General features: G+C 42.8%; 1 protein-coding gene across 2 annotated transcripts in view; it reads right to left on the bottom strand.

Annotated features, from left to right (window-relative positions):
* Positions 1-16,101, bottom strand: part of LOC135896942 (pseudouridylate synthase RPUSD2-like) — a 62,648-nt gene that overhangs the window by 38,811 nt on the left and 7,736 nt on the right. For both annotated transcript variants that reach the window (XM_065425484.2, XM_065425483.2), the window contains exons 5-7: positions 12,995-13,082; positions 12,783-12,861; positions 159-300 (exon numbers count right to left, since the gene is read on the bottom strand). In XM_065425484.2, coding sequence (XP_065281556.1) covers positions 159-300; positions 12,783-12,861; positions 12,995-13,082 — 309 coding nt within the window. The remainder of the gene's footprint in view (positions 1-158; positions 301-12,782; positions 12,862-12,994; positions 13,083-16,101) is intronic.

Below are 16,101 nucleotides of genomic sequence, written 5' to 3'. Positions count from 1 at the left end.
CAAACCTATCTCCACAAAAACTGGACAGCAATGACCAAATATATGAACTATGACTTGCTTCTGTACTTCATAATCTTCAAGGTGCCTCGCTGCTAAACACTAGGCCTGTTAAATGAGAAGATAGTTCTCCAGGCAACAAATATGCAGAAAGAACTCACTCTGGAAAACAGCCTTCAACTCGACACAGGTACTCCTTGGCGACCAGCCGGCCCTTGATCTCATTCTCCAGCTCCCGGGCTCTGTCCACTGAGCGGCTCATAAGCAGCAGTCCAGACGTGAGCCTGTCCAGCCTGTGTACAGCTGCCACCAATACACCACCACTCATGGAAAAGCACTACTGGCACTAAACGAGAAACCACACTCAGAATAAGCTAGAATATGCCTACAATTCACAATTAGTACATTTTCTAGGTTTGCAAGTGCTTGTGCGTATGTGTGTAATTGGCATGATTCAGCCTTGGGCATGAAGAGTGCATTTAGTTAACACTTGTGCAGCAATGCCCCATGATGCTCTTAACCCCTTAAGTGGTTTTATTATATATTTTTACATATATGTGCAGCATGACACAGACGGGGGGCAATGAACGGACAATATGCTTATGTCATCCACTCTTTGTCCCTTGTCTGTGTTGCGCTGCACATATGCGTAAAAAAAATGTTAACTTATCAACTCACCAAACTTGGTGTGTTCGTTTTATAATTTTGACGAAAAGTGACCTTATTTTGCTAGCTTTATTATGGTTTATTTTCAAGCCATAAAGCCTTTTCAACTAATTTGCTTCATGTTTGTAGCGTGAAAACCTCATTTTACCCCTTCACTTGTTATTCACTTCACTTGTGTGTACTTGTTATTGCCACAAACGGTACAGTTGGAAATGAAGAAAAACGCTATTTTACCCTGCGTCGCTTTCGCTCTCACTTTCACTACCAGAGTCTAGCAGCAGATTTCTTTTGCATGTGCGACTCATGCGAGAGCTGTCAGTAGCAGACGCCATCGTTACAAATCTGCGAAAAGGTGATGAAAAGCATGCAATTCCAAAAAAGCGGTCTTTGAATGCTGATAAAGTGCTGCAATCTATGTAGCAAAAAACAAAAACCACAATAAACATGCCTCTGCAGCGCTGACGAAGTGGCTGCCATCTATGTTGTAAAACGCGAAGACTGAATCAAGGCGACTTTCAAGGCCCCAAAACAGTGCTGACCTCTAGTAGTAAAAACAGAAAAGAGCGAAATAATAGTGGATTTCAAATGCTGACACTGCGACAATCTATGTAGTAGTTTGCAAAGTTCGTCCAAATCACTTTGAAAATGGGATTACTTTTGTTCATGAGCTAAGCTCATCCAAAGCAAATTTAATCAGGGTCACGTTGACAGGATCACTGTTTTGGAATGGGTGCTTAGACCTAATTTGAACGACCTGCTGTGGTTGCCTAGTGGGTATGGTATTGTGCTGCTAAGCACGAGGTCGCAGGATTGAATCCCGGACACGGCGGCTGATTTTTTAGGAGAGCAAAATACGAAAACACCCATGGATTTAGATTTAGGTATGCATTAAAGAACCCCAGGTGGCCAAAATTTCCGAAGTAACCCACTACGGCGGGCCTCATAATCAGATCTGGTTTTGGCAAGTAAAACCTCATAACAAAACAAAAACGACCTAATTTGAATGCTCTACATGTAAATGTGACTATCTGAAGCTTATTCATCCAAGTACTGTACAAGACTACATCCTGCCTTCTAGCATATTATAACATTGAATGCTAACACTGTTTCATTATTTTGCAGAAATTACTTTTTACATCAATATGTTGAGGCTCAAAGAAAACTGGATCAAAGGGAGGCATTACGTGCCCAATTTGAGAGGATCTGGTCTCCAAGGGTTGAATAAATTATTAATCAGTACCAGTCGAAATGTCAGGAACTCCAAGTCCTAAGGATGCCATCGAAATATATAGAATTTTGAAAAAAGGTGATTTTTTTTATTGCAGAAAATGTTATTTCGAATCTATACATGAAGCATGTGCTACTTTTTTTGTTGCTTCTATAATCAATACCCCTGGAATAACATTCTGAATCGAGCATCGTTTGAGTGAAATAATGCAATTATAGATAGCATAAAACATTTTATTACTACATAGATATCTTTTGTTTCTTTGAAGTGTCACCTTTGTGATCACTTGATGTGATCACATAGTGCCCCTTATAATTTCATTCACTCATTCACTTTTAAGTAGGCTTGTCTATAACTAAACAGGATATTGGAACTTTCGTGTGGAATAATGTCGTTAAAAGTGCCCAAACCACCCCTTGCGAACGTGGAGTTAAAAGGCCCCCCACGAGCTTTGGCCATTTTGAGCTGACAAGCGCAGTGCACACACTGTGTGCTAACTATTGTATCTGCTAAGTATTACATCCCTCCGCTCCGTGGAAAGAGCTTAAATTTCAAATCAAATCAAATCAAATGCTGTCTGCCCTTCTTGCAGGCGCTGTGCTCCCAGCTGGACAGTCGATGTCAATTGTGCAAGTGCACCTATTTACATGGCCGTGCTGTGACGTCACTCATAGTGACACATGACTTCGAGTATTCAAGGCACCATCCGTAATTTATTTAATCTGTCTGGTGCTTCAATAGACAAATTAATGTTTAGAGAAATAATAAAAGACAGAAACCGAATGTCTGGGTGTTATTGTTTTACTTCTTGCAAGAGATGTAATTCCATTTTGTCTGCTTGTTCCCACATCTTGCAGTTGGACGTGCACAGAACGAAACTGTCATTTTCTACAGCGCTACAGCACTACGATCACACTCCTTCATCCTCTTGAGCCTGCCTCAGTGGTTGTGATTGTGGCACTGACCTATACCACTAATCAGGTGTTCTCGTGCAGAGTGTGCAAAATCGTCCACTATGCAAAACAAGACAAATGCAACACCTCGCACACAAGGCCGTCACTGGAAGTGCGCTATTCAGCAAAAACGTGAGAGAGAGAAAAAGAAAGAAGGTGGGGCCTGTGACGTATTTGCCACATGATCCTCTGGCTATGTTATAGGAGACAACAGGGAAGGAATTTCACTTGCAGAAGCTACATGGGGCAAGTGGAGAGAGTGTCAATGTTGGCAGTGACGCTCACCTCCTGAAATCATAGATTCACACTTCAAATATTTCTATCTCTGCTATTAATGAACTAATCTGAAAAATTCTTGTGTTAGAACACTCCTTAGAGGGCACGTAATAACTTCCAGTGTATAACCAAAATTGGTGTATAACCAAATGTGGCCTGGCGAGGAGCTCTTTACGGAGTTAAAGGGACACTAAAGAGAACCCTTGAATAAGTTCACATTGATAAAGTATTCTTCCAAAACTACTATTTTCATCACTTTTGCAGAAACAGGTTCAGTATTGGAAGAAGAAATTAAGTCCGAACTTCAATTTCTTGAATTTCGTGCCAAAATCCTAGTGTCGGTACGTCAGTGTGACGTCATGGAGAAAAAGTTCTTCAAGCTTGCTAGGTCAAGTCTTTGGTTTCTTCAGAGTGCAATGTAGTACTTTTTTACCAGTGAGCAGTTAGCTAGACCCTTGTAGACACTGTCAAATCCATTATGTCATGGCAACCTGCTGCAGGAACCTTAAGGCACCATCATTACCTTCCTTTCAATTTTGTGCCCTTTCTGGCCCATCAAGCCTCTTTTCATGGTAACAGTGGCTTTTTTGGTATTGTAGAAGCATAATTTTCTAATACATCTAAAGTTATTTTTTTCTTTGGTGTCCCTTAAGTAACTACAAATGAGAGGTGGTGGTGCTATTTTTCCCTGTCAATTGGTGTTTCAACAAATGCTGACAGTATTTAATTCTGCCAAACAACAGAAAACCTACATACACAATGTTTTGTTAATATGAATGCACATGTGCAAGCTCATGTACATTGCCCAATGTTGAGGACATGTTCAAAGTTGCAATGCCACACCACCAGGTGGCCTCTTGTGCTTTCGGCCTGACATTCTGCGAGTGTTTCTGCCAGTTGTGCAGATAACTGGCAACTGTTGAACTTGAAGAGTGCAAGAACATCGTGCAGCTTCACAACAGTGTCTTTATGTAATCAAAACAGTTCAGAGTGAATGGCAGATGGTGCAAAAATGCAACGTAGCATAAAGCCCCCAGAAAAAAACTGAAGTAGCCCCAGCTGCGCCCCTTCGTCTCTGCCTCCTCTCCTAGCAGCTGCAGCAGCGCCTCAAAAGTTGTCAGCAAGGAAACTGTGGACATGAGAGCCACGAGCACTGCCGGGCTCGACTGGCACATGCTTGCTAGCTCGGGAGTTGCGTCTTCAGCGTCCTTCGTCCCAAGGATGTGCTGCCATTGCCTCGGCGCACGTGCTGCGTCGTGAGTGGACATTCAAGATGGGGTGCTTGCTCAACCTTCCAAAAGCATAGTGCGTCACGTTTGAAAGCGCGCGATTTCTCAGTGCCACCGAGCTTACCCGGATGTCCATTTCCAGTGCAGTGGCACTGCGTTCAGGAGCGCCAACGCTGAGTGCGTCTGCATGCAAGCACACTCGCATCTGGCCCTGCTTGCTTGCGGGGATGGTTTTTACCAGTATAAGCATTTAGACGAGTTAAATCTTCTATACAACCACTTGCATGACACGATGTACCCCCTAAAATAGCGAACAAGTGGTAACTGCACCATCGGCACAAACCTGTGAGTTTAAAGCCCCTGAAAAAAAAAAATTCTTTTTTAGGGGCTTCATGTCGTGCATCTAAACACAGTGCAAGCACTTCTGTAAATTGACTGATTGAATACGGCATATTCTTACACTTTAAGACGCAACAAAAATCATGCCACTTGCGTCTACATACATTCCATTGTCGTACTCAGCGTTACTTTTTTGCATTTTTCCTTCTCTCGAACTTCTCCCACTAGACCGCTCCGAGCCGCACCGCCCCAGTGTTCCCTAGCAGGATAATTGCACCATCCCATCTTTCAGCCGAGGCCTTGCTCAACAAATGTCGCACCCTGACTAACTTGATTTACAATCTACAAATCACACGAGAGAGGAGATGCCTGCACACTGACACAAATGGCGCTACTTTAGTTTTTTTTCCTGGGGCTTTAACGAAGCAAGTCGTCAAGCATCCTATATGAACCAGCAAGCAGCAGCATCTTCAGCGATGTATAGACCAATGCACACAGCAGCTTGCATTGAACAGGCAGGAAAAGCCAACAGGTACTTTGCCAAGCACATCATGGAGGACGAGTTTGGGATGGTGTGCACCATTTGTATGGATTGGCTTGGAAGTGTCTGTTGCACTTGAGAAGCACACGCCTACTTTGGCCAAAGCATTTCCAGTGGAGCACGACTGGTTTCGTTGTATGCTGTACATGTAGCGGATTGTTGAACAAAAAGACAAGTTGCTTCATTACATACAAATTAAGTGTCTTATGCATGGGGTCAGTTCATTACAGTACATGTTTCACATAACACCGATTCCCAAGATGCATAAAATCTGCAAAATTTTTTTCACTCAATCTTGCTAGTTCCTCAGTGAAAAGTTTCCAGACTAGTGGACAGGAAACCAAAGCTGCCACATGGCTGTCAAGATCGACAGATTTGTTTCTTTGGTCCACGTAAAGAATTTCCAAACATTCTAAGTCTCTCAATGATCTGAAGCAGTGAATGAAGAACTCGCTCACGAATATTCTTCTAGGCAGGCTAGTGCATTCTGTCAACAGAATAAAAAACATGTCCACCTTTGGAATGTCACTTAAAATTCAATTAAATTGTGTGGTTTTATGCGCAAAAACCATGCTTTGATTATAAGGCACGCCGTAGTGAAGGACTCTGGATTAATTTTTAGCACTTGGGGTTCTTGAACGTGCCCCCACTGCACGGGGTTGCATGAGCATTTTTGCATTTCAGCCCCATTGAAACGGGTGACGAGGCTGGGATTTAATACCATGATTATGTTTTTAGCCGTGCAACACCATAGCCACTAAGCCACTGCAGCTGGTACACAATGGCATTGGAAGGAAACCACATGTGACCATGATGCATTAGTGACCCAATTCATGTCACTGCTTTTGTCCTGTAGTATATTAAAGGGGCCACGAACCACTTTTTATCAAAGTGGACAAAGGCATTTGAAGTGAAAATAGGCTATTAGAGAAATACTTTGCCGTACAAAGTACTTCACTGCATTCAGCAGAAGCAGAGTTATTGGCAATCAAACACGGCCTCCGCTGTGCTCCCGTTCTTTCTTCAATGCCTTGTACTGCGAAGGCTGCGCAGCTGGGTGTACCCACAACGTTCCACCTTCTGAATGTTGCTGTGGCGCGCAGTTTAAATTTCATTTTGGATGTTAACGTAAACGCCATGATTTCCACCTTTGGTGCCTACGATGCGCTAAACATAAGCCAAACACAGCTGTCCTCAGCGAGCCGCAGTGTGCTTAGCCAGTGGACTCTTGGTGACACCCTTTGGCAGCCACGGTATCTACGCCATGTAGCCGACCGCAGCTTGAGGTCAGACATCTGCCAACAGCAGCCATCTAAGGGAACGATGAAATAAAGTGTCCGATGAAGCGTCCAGAAGAGAGTGAGGACAGGACCTTCGGTTGAAAACAAAGCGTTTGAGAGAAAGGTGACTTTGCGATCCACTTGCAAGCTCCACGCACTGCACACGACAGCAAAACTTGCCTGAGATGTTCACAGCAGCATATGCTGCCCACGGACTAAGATATTTCCACATGCCCAAGGGGTGGTTCAGGGCCCTTTTCAAGGCACACTAAAGACAAATACTAACTCGATATAGAAAGTTTAAATACCATTCCAGAAACCTTGCAACTCTTGTTTCATGCCAAGAAAACACTCAGTTCATGAGAAAATTGCATCCGGAGGGTCTGAATTCAAATCTCCCGCCGTCCAACTGGGGAATGGTGACAGTGCATATGCTACCACCGCGATTTGCGGTTGTCAGTGAGTAAAACGGCACCCGACAGACAGCGGTATGGTGTTTTGCACAAAACGCAAATGCCGGGTCATGGAGAAACTGAGCCACAAAGGAGCGGGGGATTCGCCGCTGCAGCTGCTTTTGGTCAAGTGGCGTGGACCGTTCAGGCATCCTGCGTTATCAGATGGAAGTGGAATTCTCTGCTACTTGCAAGTTTGACGTAATAATTCCGTGAAAATCTGCAAGGTGGGGAGAAGTAATTAATAAAGGGAAAATCAGACATCCACCCATTCTCCGCAATTCGTACAAAGAAAACCAATACGGATTTCTCGAAAGAAAAGCCTCGCAGTTGAAGAAAAATTCGGCCTGGTCCGGGACCACTGCCTTTCCAAGGCGGCCGCTCTACTATCTGAGCTAACCAGGCAGCTAGCAGATGGCAAGGCGAAGTTGAATTTGTCAACAACTCGAAGCAAAGGCAAGAGTTTGACATAATAGTTCTGCGGAAACCCACAAGGTGGAGAGAAGTAATTAATACAGGAAAAATCAGACATCCCCCCGTTCGTAGCAATTCATACAAAGGAAACCTATAGGGATTCCTCGAAAGAAAAGCCGAAGGCGAACTGCTATGAATGGGTGGATGTCTGATTTTCCCTTTATTAATTACTTCTCTCTACCTTGCAAGTTTTCACAGAATTATTACATCAAACTCTTGTCTTTGCTTCTAGTTGTTGACAAATTTGACTTCGCCCTGCCATCTGCTAGCTGCCTGGTTAGCTCAGATGGTAGAGCGGCTGTCCCGGAAAGGTGGTGGTCCCGGGTTGGAGTCCCGGACCAGGACGAATTTTTCTTCAACTGCAAGGCTTTTCTTCTGAGAAATCCGTATGGGTTTCCTTTGAACAAATTGCTACGAACAGGTGCATGTCTGATTTTCCCTTGAATAATTACTTGCAGTTTGTGCAAGTTTAGCGAGACAGCAAAATCAACTCAGCACTACACGATAACAAAACTACTCAAACGTTTTTAAAAGCACAGAGTTAAAAAATTAAATTATGGTGTTTTACGTGCCAAAACCACACTGATTATGAGGCACGCCATAGTGGAGGACTCCGGAAATTTCGAACACCTGGGGTTCTTTAACATGCACCTAAATCTAAGCACACGGGTGTTTTCGTATTTTGCCCCCATCAAAATGCAGTCGCCGTGGCCGGGATTCGATCCCGCGACTTCGTGCTCAGCAGCCCAACACCATAGCCACTGAGCAGAGTCGAGTCGAGAGAAAACAGAGTTGAGAGAAAACGAAACCTTTCGACCGCCTGCATCGTTGTCAAGGGAGCATTAGGTGTTTTGTCAATCAGTTCTTTTTTCTAAAAATGAAATAGAACCAGACAAGTAGCACTTTCTTTCCTCCTATAATGCAATATACAATGACGTTTTTGTAATGAGTGGTTGATTACTAGAGACTGAATTTAAATGAGGAGTGCCTAAGTCATTGGCAAGTACTTGACTGTCCCAGAAGAGTCTCTCATCATGGCCTGCATTTACATCAATTTCTCTATTACTAAGGCTCTGCTTGTAATAATATTGACCCCTTAGAAATTCTCGAGCATTAATCTATCACTTGAGCTTAATATTTGTGTTTAGTGTTTCTTTAGGATACATATATACGAATGGTATTCTGAGAGAAACTGTAGCAATCAGGCACCGTGGATCCAAGGTGGCACTTCAGTAGTTATCAAGTATGACTTCTTTTGAAGGTGAATGGGAGGGATGTTCTTTTATGCAGCAACTTTGTTCAAAAAAAGTTAAAAGAGGCGTTTTTCGAATAAAAATGGAAACTTCTTGTACTCAAAAACTTATTTACATATTGATCCGGTGAAATGCACACCAGAAGTGAACAAGTAAACACTCACGTACTGTTTTCATGCTCGATAACTTAATGGTCAGAAGGAGTGTGATCATTGTTTCCAATGATGCGGTGGGAGCACAATGAGAAAAAGAATTCGGAAATGTTTTATATCTCAGCTTAGGAAGCACAATGCAATGTGTACTACCAAGCAAAGTTCTTGACAAAGTCAGCCACGCAGCTAGGGACAAGGGTCGATGATGATGAATATAGTGTTTTGTGGCACAAGGGCCAAGTATGACCAATGAGTGCCAGGCCAATGGTAATGAGATCAAAGTAAAGCAATAAATTACAAGCAATGGATGTGACGGCTGTAAAGGGGCCTAAAACATGGTCACTGTAAAGTGCGTAAGAGCTACATGTAATAAAGCTATGACAATGACTGCGAAGCATGCCAAGGACACAAAAGATGTACTGTGAAAGAATTGCAATGTGCTAAAATTGGTCATAGGATAAAAATTCAAAAAAGCACTACTGCCTTAAGAGAACCCTTGAAGTGCAAGGACCTGAAGGCGTGTGCTGTACAAGGACTATCACAGCAGCATCCTCTGGAGAGAGGATGCGCTGTGATACTATTGGGCTATTAACATGCAAGACCACATCATTCAAGAAACAAGGTTTGCTTGACATACCGGTAGCAAAGGCAAGCCCACGCCAAAAGCTGGACTAGCATAAAAATAAGAGACAGTTTGGCTTACACAGCAAAAAGACTGCGAAACGTCAAAAGATGTTACCAGCTGACAATTCTTGCACACGCAGTTCCCTGTGCTCAGTTCCAGTTTTCTAAGGAAAAGAGGTTTGTTCATGCTACAGGGCTAAGCGAAACCTAATTCATCTTGAAAACTGGTATTGCATCAAACTGTCAGCAGCTCTAAACCTTTCACTGTTAACAGCTACCCAACTGCAAAATTAATATTAATATACAGTGAAACATCAATAGAATGAACCTGGATATAACGTATTATCCAATATAATTAATCTGGCAATACAAAAGCAATTTAGTTAATTGCTATATCTTTAAAATTTTCAAGTCTTGTGAAAACAAGTTCTGAGGATCCAGTGAAAATATGGCATAAAAGAGAAAGAATATTTGAAAGCTTGAAACGTCCTGTCCATGTTTTTTTGTCTCCCTTCTGGCGCATCAAATTTGGCAATTCAGCAGATTATGCAGAGAACAGCTACATGAAAAATACACAACACCTGCCCACACTGTTTACTAAATTCATCGCGATATAAACCACCAATGAGTTTAGACACAAATCATTCTGTACTGTTGGCAAGGACCAACGTGTTGACTCACAATTACCACATTCAATTTATTTAAAGACCAGATGTAGGATTTTGGCAAAAATTTAAATATTGGAAATACAGCTGCGCAATATACTGGCACAGCCTCCTGTACTGTTGGTGAACGGTCATGCTAATGTCAATATTCTTTGCCTGCAGCTTTTTGGATAGTAGCAAAAGTCAACTGCTTAGAACCATTCAGTGACATTTAAGCTTATAAGAAAATGCTGATGACAAATGTGCATGCAACAAGTTGTCTGCTCTGCACAAAGTTTCTTCCAATTTAGATTTGCCAAGCTCAGCAACTTCCAATTCAAAAATATAAACTAAACAAAAGAAAGCATGGCACATTTATACGAGATGTCTGTCACAATAACCAACAAGACACACTCTCTTTTGAGCAGGAACACATTAAAACCAGTCATATCGTGTAGGGCAGCTGTGCACATCATACATATTTTTAATGTACGGTAGTTGAAAACAGTAGGGGTTGGGGGGAGGGGTGCATTACTTTCACTTTTACAGAGTAGTCTACACTATCTACATGACACAGCAAACCACATCAAATAAGTTGAGCAAGCAACCGGTACAGTGTATGTTGCCTGTACAGGGAAATTTTTTTGTAGCTGGCAGGTTAGATTTCATTTTTTTTTTTCTGACAGCCATTGACCTTGATTTAGCACCGTCGCATCCCAGAATCCCAGATTTCTCTGTCTTAATTCCAATGATTGCAAGAAATGCAGTGAGGCTTTTGCTGGTTGCACACCTTGCATAGTGACTTCAATATACAAGGCTGCAGAGAAATGGAAGAACTGTGAGTGCTCAAAAGAGGCTGCTGCTATTCAAGATTCGGCCCAAGAGCCAGATGGAAATCACAAGCCCCATTTAGTGTGACCCAAGGCTACGACTGCTCCAAACGAAGTGTTTAATGTTCAATCTAACAGGCAGGCAACAATAATGAGCTTTACTGAGTCGAGTTTTCAACAGTTTGTTCACTTTCTATTAAGCTTCAAATAAGTTTGCTAGTTCTCCCATCAGTACTGCAGTTGCAAGCGTTATCAGATGTTTTACCAGATCATACATTCCTTATCAGTGGGTCCCCTAAAGAAAGTATCAACAGGTTTCTATTGTACTTGAACATCTACAGGCTGCACTTTTTAAGCTCTTGATGGTTCATACAACAAAATTCCGCTATAGCGTTGGATGTATGCTTGCATGGAATATGAATGTTTGACAGATGTTGTTTGGGCTCGATCTAAAGGAGTGCGTGCCACATGCAAATCTGCCATTGCCACAGTGTGTATATATTCCCTTCTTGCCATCAGAGTAATCCACTGAAAGCAATCCTGTGCACACAAACTGTGGAAGGATTTCCACAAAAGATAAGGCAGTTGATGCTTGTTCTCCAAGTGCACGTCTTCTCTGCTACTTTGAAGTTGTTGAGCCTCTTGCGAAGCCTTTGACCCAACTTATTTGATACATTGCTGAAGCTTGACACACTCTGTCCTGTATAGCTAGTGCGAACATGCCAGAAATAAATTAGAGGCAACCTGTGTGCTGTGGATGCATTGTTTGTAAATCCTGTCTTTCCTCAATATATCCATGTGCAATGAGACGTACTTATACACATGATGTAGTAGTGCAAAGAACAGACACAGACAGGAATCCAACGCGCTCAGTTTTCTATTCTTGTTCTTATACATGACGAAACAAATTCACGTTTAGAAATGTGTTCACTGTGTAGTAGCAAAGTATCGTTGTCCAATTGCAGAAGTCCCACATAATATCAATCAATATCTTGGCAGTCTTGGGAGGGACAGTGGGCGTGCAAGTAGAAATTCAACTGCTTTGCATTTCATGAAGGACAGTATCAAAATATGGCCCAGTGTTTAAAGGTTTGGTATCATTTCAGGAGAGACATGGCACATGTTCCCAGTGTGCTCCCCTGGCTATGCCCCTGCGACTGGCAACTAAAGGTTGCTTGCACAGAGCTTAATCGCAAGATAAATTAATTATTTGCAGAAATAAAAATTGTGCGCAATCACAATTTTTTAAAAATTTAGTTTTCCAGTGTTTGTGTATGTATGTGCCCATTAGTAAGGGCGCATACATATAAGCATTATTAAGCAATAAAATACTGACACTACACTTGTTGGCACAAAGATACCATGAGTACAGGTGGGTACAAAATACTATGGGATCAGCGAGCACATGCGAAACTGCATTCCTGCACCCTCTGGCAAAGCAAGCACCTGGTGTCGAGACATGGCATTGCGCATGTGTTGTCTTTTGTGATTGTGTACCTGCGAATATGCCCACTTCTAGCCAGCTTGTGGTCAGAATTGCTATGAATGCACAGCGTTACACTAGGAGACCGGCACGTGTTTCAGCCAGCAGAGCGTGCAATGCATTGCTGCACGTCACAACAGCCGAAACAGACAATGTGCATCTAGCATAATTTTTTGCACTCATTCAGATTCAGTTTGCATAGGGTGCTGTGCACTTCTTGTCTAGACAACTGTGATACACATTTCAATGTCTTTGATGTCCATTTATGGAACAATCTTAGCAAATTTTATGATGTGAGGTCCTTCCTCTCTTAAACGAACTATCAGCTGCTCACTTATTGACTAGTAATGTGGACACTCACTGTGCAAGTTCTGCAAGCCATGTTCCTTGGCCAGGATGAAAATAACAGAGTTGTGACGATACCTTCCACATGGATGAACCTCAAGAAACAAGATCAAAGAGTAAAGTTAGAGAAAATTACCACTGCTAAACTACTACACCATGCAATGTGACTCGCTATGGGATTTCCACTACTAGAAACGTGCATGAAAAGAACAAAGCTTGCATACTTACAGGTACAGATGGTGGTTTATCAACAACAATCATGTCATCAGCATTATGAAGTATCTTTATGGGTGCTCCAAGAACAGGAACTTCATGCCTGTTAAAAGTTTGCAGATGCTTGGTGGTCAAAATGGAATGGACTAGACCATGAACAGTCAATCAACCTTCAGACACTCGATAGGCATATCTTAAATACCAAAATTATATGCTTGAAGCAACACTTTAATTGAACACAAGACAAACTGAAATAGGTGCGCATGTGTGTGTGGTGTACAGTACAGAAGATGGAGGCCCAAATCAGCACGCCCATAACCAGACTTTAGCTTGCTTCAGAAAGTTGTTAGTGAGCTGCACTTCCTCCGCATCCAAAAACGCAATTTCTGGCAATTAATGTTGAACACCTATTGAATTTAAACAAGACATTGCAACATGTCCAGAGAAGACAAAAGTCATGGACCTGAAAGCCCACTTTGTGCCAAAGTGCTATCTTTGGCATAAAGTGGGCTTTGTGCCAAAGATACAGCACACAGCACAGTGAATAGCATTGGAGAGATTGTCTCTCTTTGTATGATCCCTTTCTTTATAGGTATTTTCCTACTATTCTTGTGTAGAATTAAGATAGCTGTGCAATCTCTGTAGATATTGTCACGTAGTGGTGACGTTGAAGAACACAGTAGCACCACTGTGAACGACAAAACTAAATTTTATTGGGCGAACCTGTGCCCACAAAACAGGCTACACTTATAGCACAACGATAGCGGTGAACACAGTTGGCGATCGTCGAAAATCTGATCAGCGGGTCAAGCGCGTCAGCTTTTATACAACAGTCGTCGAACGTTCCAGACTAATCGTTGGGACCCGCGTGCCTTCCACAAAGTTCTACACCATTTGCGTCACACGATGAAATCTGATAGCACAAGGTTCGACGACAACAGACAACCGGATAGAAGCATCGATAACTTTCCAGAAACTTCGGATGCATGCAGGCGCGTCCCGCGCTGTACGATAACATTTGTTAGGTGGCGAAACGTGGTCGCCCGATAAAGATAAGTACGCGTGTCAATACCCCCCTCTTAAAAAGCATCGACCCGATGCTGCATACAAACGAAAGTAAAGAAAACACCCGTAGCGAAGAAAACAACAAAATTAAATAAGGAAGTTCGTCAGCGTGTGTAAAAGGGTTTCAGACGCACCACGTGGACCACTTCAGATCGTGCGCGGCGCCGCTGTGAATGCGAAATTCCGTCTGGCACGACCTCATAGTCCAGTGCGCCAATACGTCGAATGACCTTGTAGGGTCCGAAATAGCGGCGCAATAGTTTCTCACTCAGTCCTCGTCGGCGTATCGGGGTCCAAACCCAAACACGTCGCCGGGCTGGTACTCGACGAAGCGTCGTCGGAGGTTGTAGTGTCGACTATCGGTCCTCTGTTGGTTCTTGATCCGTAAGCGGGCGAGCTGTCGGGCTTCTTCGGCGCGCTGGAGATAGCTAGCGACGTCAACATTCTCTTCGTCAGTGACGTGGCCGTCGAGCGTCGTCGTCGGGTTCCTGCCGTAAACCAGCTTAAACGGCGTGATCTGTGTTGTTTCTTGCACCGCCGTGTTGTACGCAAAGGTTACGTACGGCAGGACCGCGTCCTACGTCTTGTGTTCGACGTCGACGTACATTGCTAGCATGTCGGCGAGGGTCGCCAAGATATTTACGTAAACGGCCTGTGCTCCGTGATTACGTAATAACTCTATGACTGCTGGTATCTCTACTGAATCAAATGCCTTTTCGTAATCTATGAAAGCCATATAGAGAGGCTGATTGTACTCCGTGAATTTAATTGGTTAATGACATGGATGTGATCCACTGTACAGTATCCCTTCCTGAAACCTCTCTGTTCCCTTGGTTGACTGAAGTGCAGTGTTGCCCTTATTCTACTGGAGATTATCTTGGTGAATATTTTATATAATATTGGAAGTAACCTAATGGGCATATAACTTTTCAATTCTTTAACATCTCCCTTTTTGTGGATTAGTATAATGTTTGCATTCTTCCAGTTTTCTGGGACCCTTGCAGTCAATAGACACTTCGTATAAGGATCCACCAGTTGTCCAAGCATTGTGTCTCCTCCATCTTTGATTAAATCGACTGTTATTCCATCTTCTCCTGCTGCTCTTCCTCATTTCATGTCTTGCAAGGCCCTTCTTACCTCATCACTAGTTATAGAAGGAGCCTCTGTAACCTGTTCATTACTACTTCGAATGGAGGTATCATGGCTGCTCTGGGTACGGTACAGGTCAGTATAGAATCCTTCTGCTGCTTTTGCTGCAACTTCGAGATTGCTTATGACATTAATTTTTTTTTAAAATAAATGAATACCCTGCTTATCTTTCAGTGCATACAGCTTGGCTTGTCCTATGGCGAGTTTCCTTCTCACTGATTTCAGGCTGCATCCATTTTTTACGGTTTCTTTAGTTTTTCTCACGTTATAATTTCGAATATTACTTATCCTTGCCTTGTTGATCAGTTTGGACAGTTCTGCGAATTCTATCTTATGAGTTGGACACTTCCATTCATTGTAGTTTCTTTATTAGGTCCTTTGTTACTTGTTAGAGCTTGCCTACTGGTTGCCTTGGTACCTTGCCTCCCACTTCAATTGCTGGCTCTGAAGCCAGCCTAGTTACGGTTTCATTCATTACCTCTATGTCATCTTCATTTGTCTGTTCTACGGCTGCATATTTGTTTGCAAGTGCCAACCTGAACTGGTCTGCTTTTACCCTTACTGCACCTAGGTTAACCTGTTTCTTCTTGACCAATTTTACTCTTTCTCTCTTTAAATTGAGGTGAATCCTAGCCCACACTAACCTATAATCACTGTACTTTACCCTACCCATCACTTCTACATCCTGCACTATACTGGGATTGGCAGAAAGTATGAACTCAATTTCATTTCTTGTTTCACCATTAGGGCTTTTCCAGGTTCACTTTCTGTTGCTATGCTTCCTGAAGGTGTTCATTATTCGCAGCTTATTCTTTTCTGCAAATTCTACCAGCATCTCTCCTCTAGCGTTCCTAGAATCGACACCATAGTTGCCAACTGCTTGTTCACCAACCTTTTTCCACACTTTT

This window comes from Dermacentor albipictus, chromosome 1 (assembly GCF_038994185.2).
Source record: "Dermacentor albipictus isolate Rhodes 1998 colony chromosome 1, USDA_Dalb.pri_finalv2, whole genome shotgun sequence".
NCBI lineage: Eukaryota > Metazoa > Arthropoda > Arachnida > Ixodida > Ixodidae > Dermacentor > Dermacentor albipictus.
This window is presented reverse-complemented; position numbering and strand designations above follow the sequence as displayed.